This window comes from Elephantulus edwardii, unplaced genomic scaffold (genome assembly GCF_000299155.1).
Source record: "Elephantulus edwardii isolate Elephantulus edwardi_28Jun2011 unplaced genomic scaffold, EleEdw1.0 scaffold00093, whole genome shotgun sequence".
NCBI lineage: Eukaryota > Metazoa > Chordata > Mammalia > Macroscelidea > Macroscelididae > Elephantulus > Elephantulus edwardii.
The window spans coordinates 2,394,107-2,395,032 of record NW_006399843.1 but is presented as its reverse complement, the minus strand read 5'-3'; the positions used below and the strand labels follow the sequence as shown (position 1 = coordinate 2,395,032).

The following is a 926-nucleotide window of genomic DNA, read 5'->3' as shown; positions in this document are numbered from 1 at the left end:
CTGTTCAGCTCTTTAGTATCTTGAATTCTTCCTTGTGCTTTGGCTTCTCTATGCTCCAGTGCAATCTTCAGAGTCTCTTCTGACATCCCTTTTGGTATATATTGCATAAATCGGTTGAAATTGTTTTATATGACTTTTACTTCAAGGGGCGTATGTTGAGATTTTTCTGACTTATTTGGAAATTAAAACTATCCAATTTATTTTATTTATTTATTTATTTTTACAGAGCTCTGGTTTATAATTTTGTGATAAAGTTTCAATACAGATGGCTGTCAATTTGGTGTGAGGATGTCAGAGGGCTAATCCTAGACCATATAGGCAGGCTCATGAGACATTGTACTGCCCTGTCACCTTGATCAGTATCCTTGTTCAACTGATGAGGAGACTGGACCATGGTGGTGAGGTGATTTTGTCCTAGACCTCACAGCTAGTGTGCATGGGAGGACAGTAATAGAGCTGGCTAGGAAAGTAGGAATCTCAAGCTCAGGTAAGGAAAAAGCACCAAGTGAGTTGAGGCATTCACACTGATTTGGAAGAGCAGCCCTTGAAGGAATGAGGTCAACTGGTGTTTCCAGTCAGGCCCTTAAGCAACTCATGGAGGCATGTGGTAGCTGTAGATAACTGTAGATAGCTGTGGTAATGGTTTCGGAATGTGGCTCAGAGAAGCTTGGCCCGGCCAAAGCAAACTGCTGGATATGCACAGGCCAGTATATGGGCACAAACTTATCACCAAGTCAGAACAGAGCTGACCCTCCTGTGGGCTTTTGAAGGCTATAAAGCACTCACAAGTCTGCCCATCTTTCTCCCAAGGAGCAATTGATGGATTTGAACTGCTTGCCTTTGGGCTGGAGCGTAACTAGGCCATCAGAGCTCCCTATATAGGTAATAAGGAGGGCTGAAGACTCAAGAATTCAGGGCTTTGGGGA

General features: G+C 43.4%; 1 protein-coding gene across 1 annotated transcript in view; it reads right to left on the bottom strand.

The window, feature by feature from the left end:
• Positions 1–394, bottom strand: part of LOC102876880 (chromosome unknown open reading frame, human C11orf52) — a 4,953-nt gene extending 4,559 nt beyond the window's left edge. Inside the window, exon 1 of the mRNA XM_006890864.1 lies at positions 352–394. Within this exon, the coding sequence (XP_006890926.1) occupies positions 352–394 (43 nt within the window). The remainder of the gene's footprint in view (positions 1–351) is intronic.
• Between the last annotated feature and the right edge of the window lie 532 nt (positions 395–926).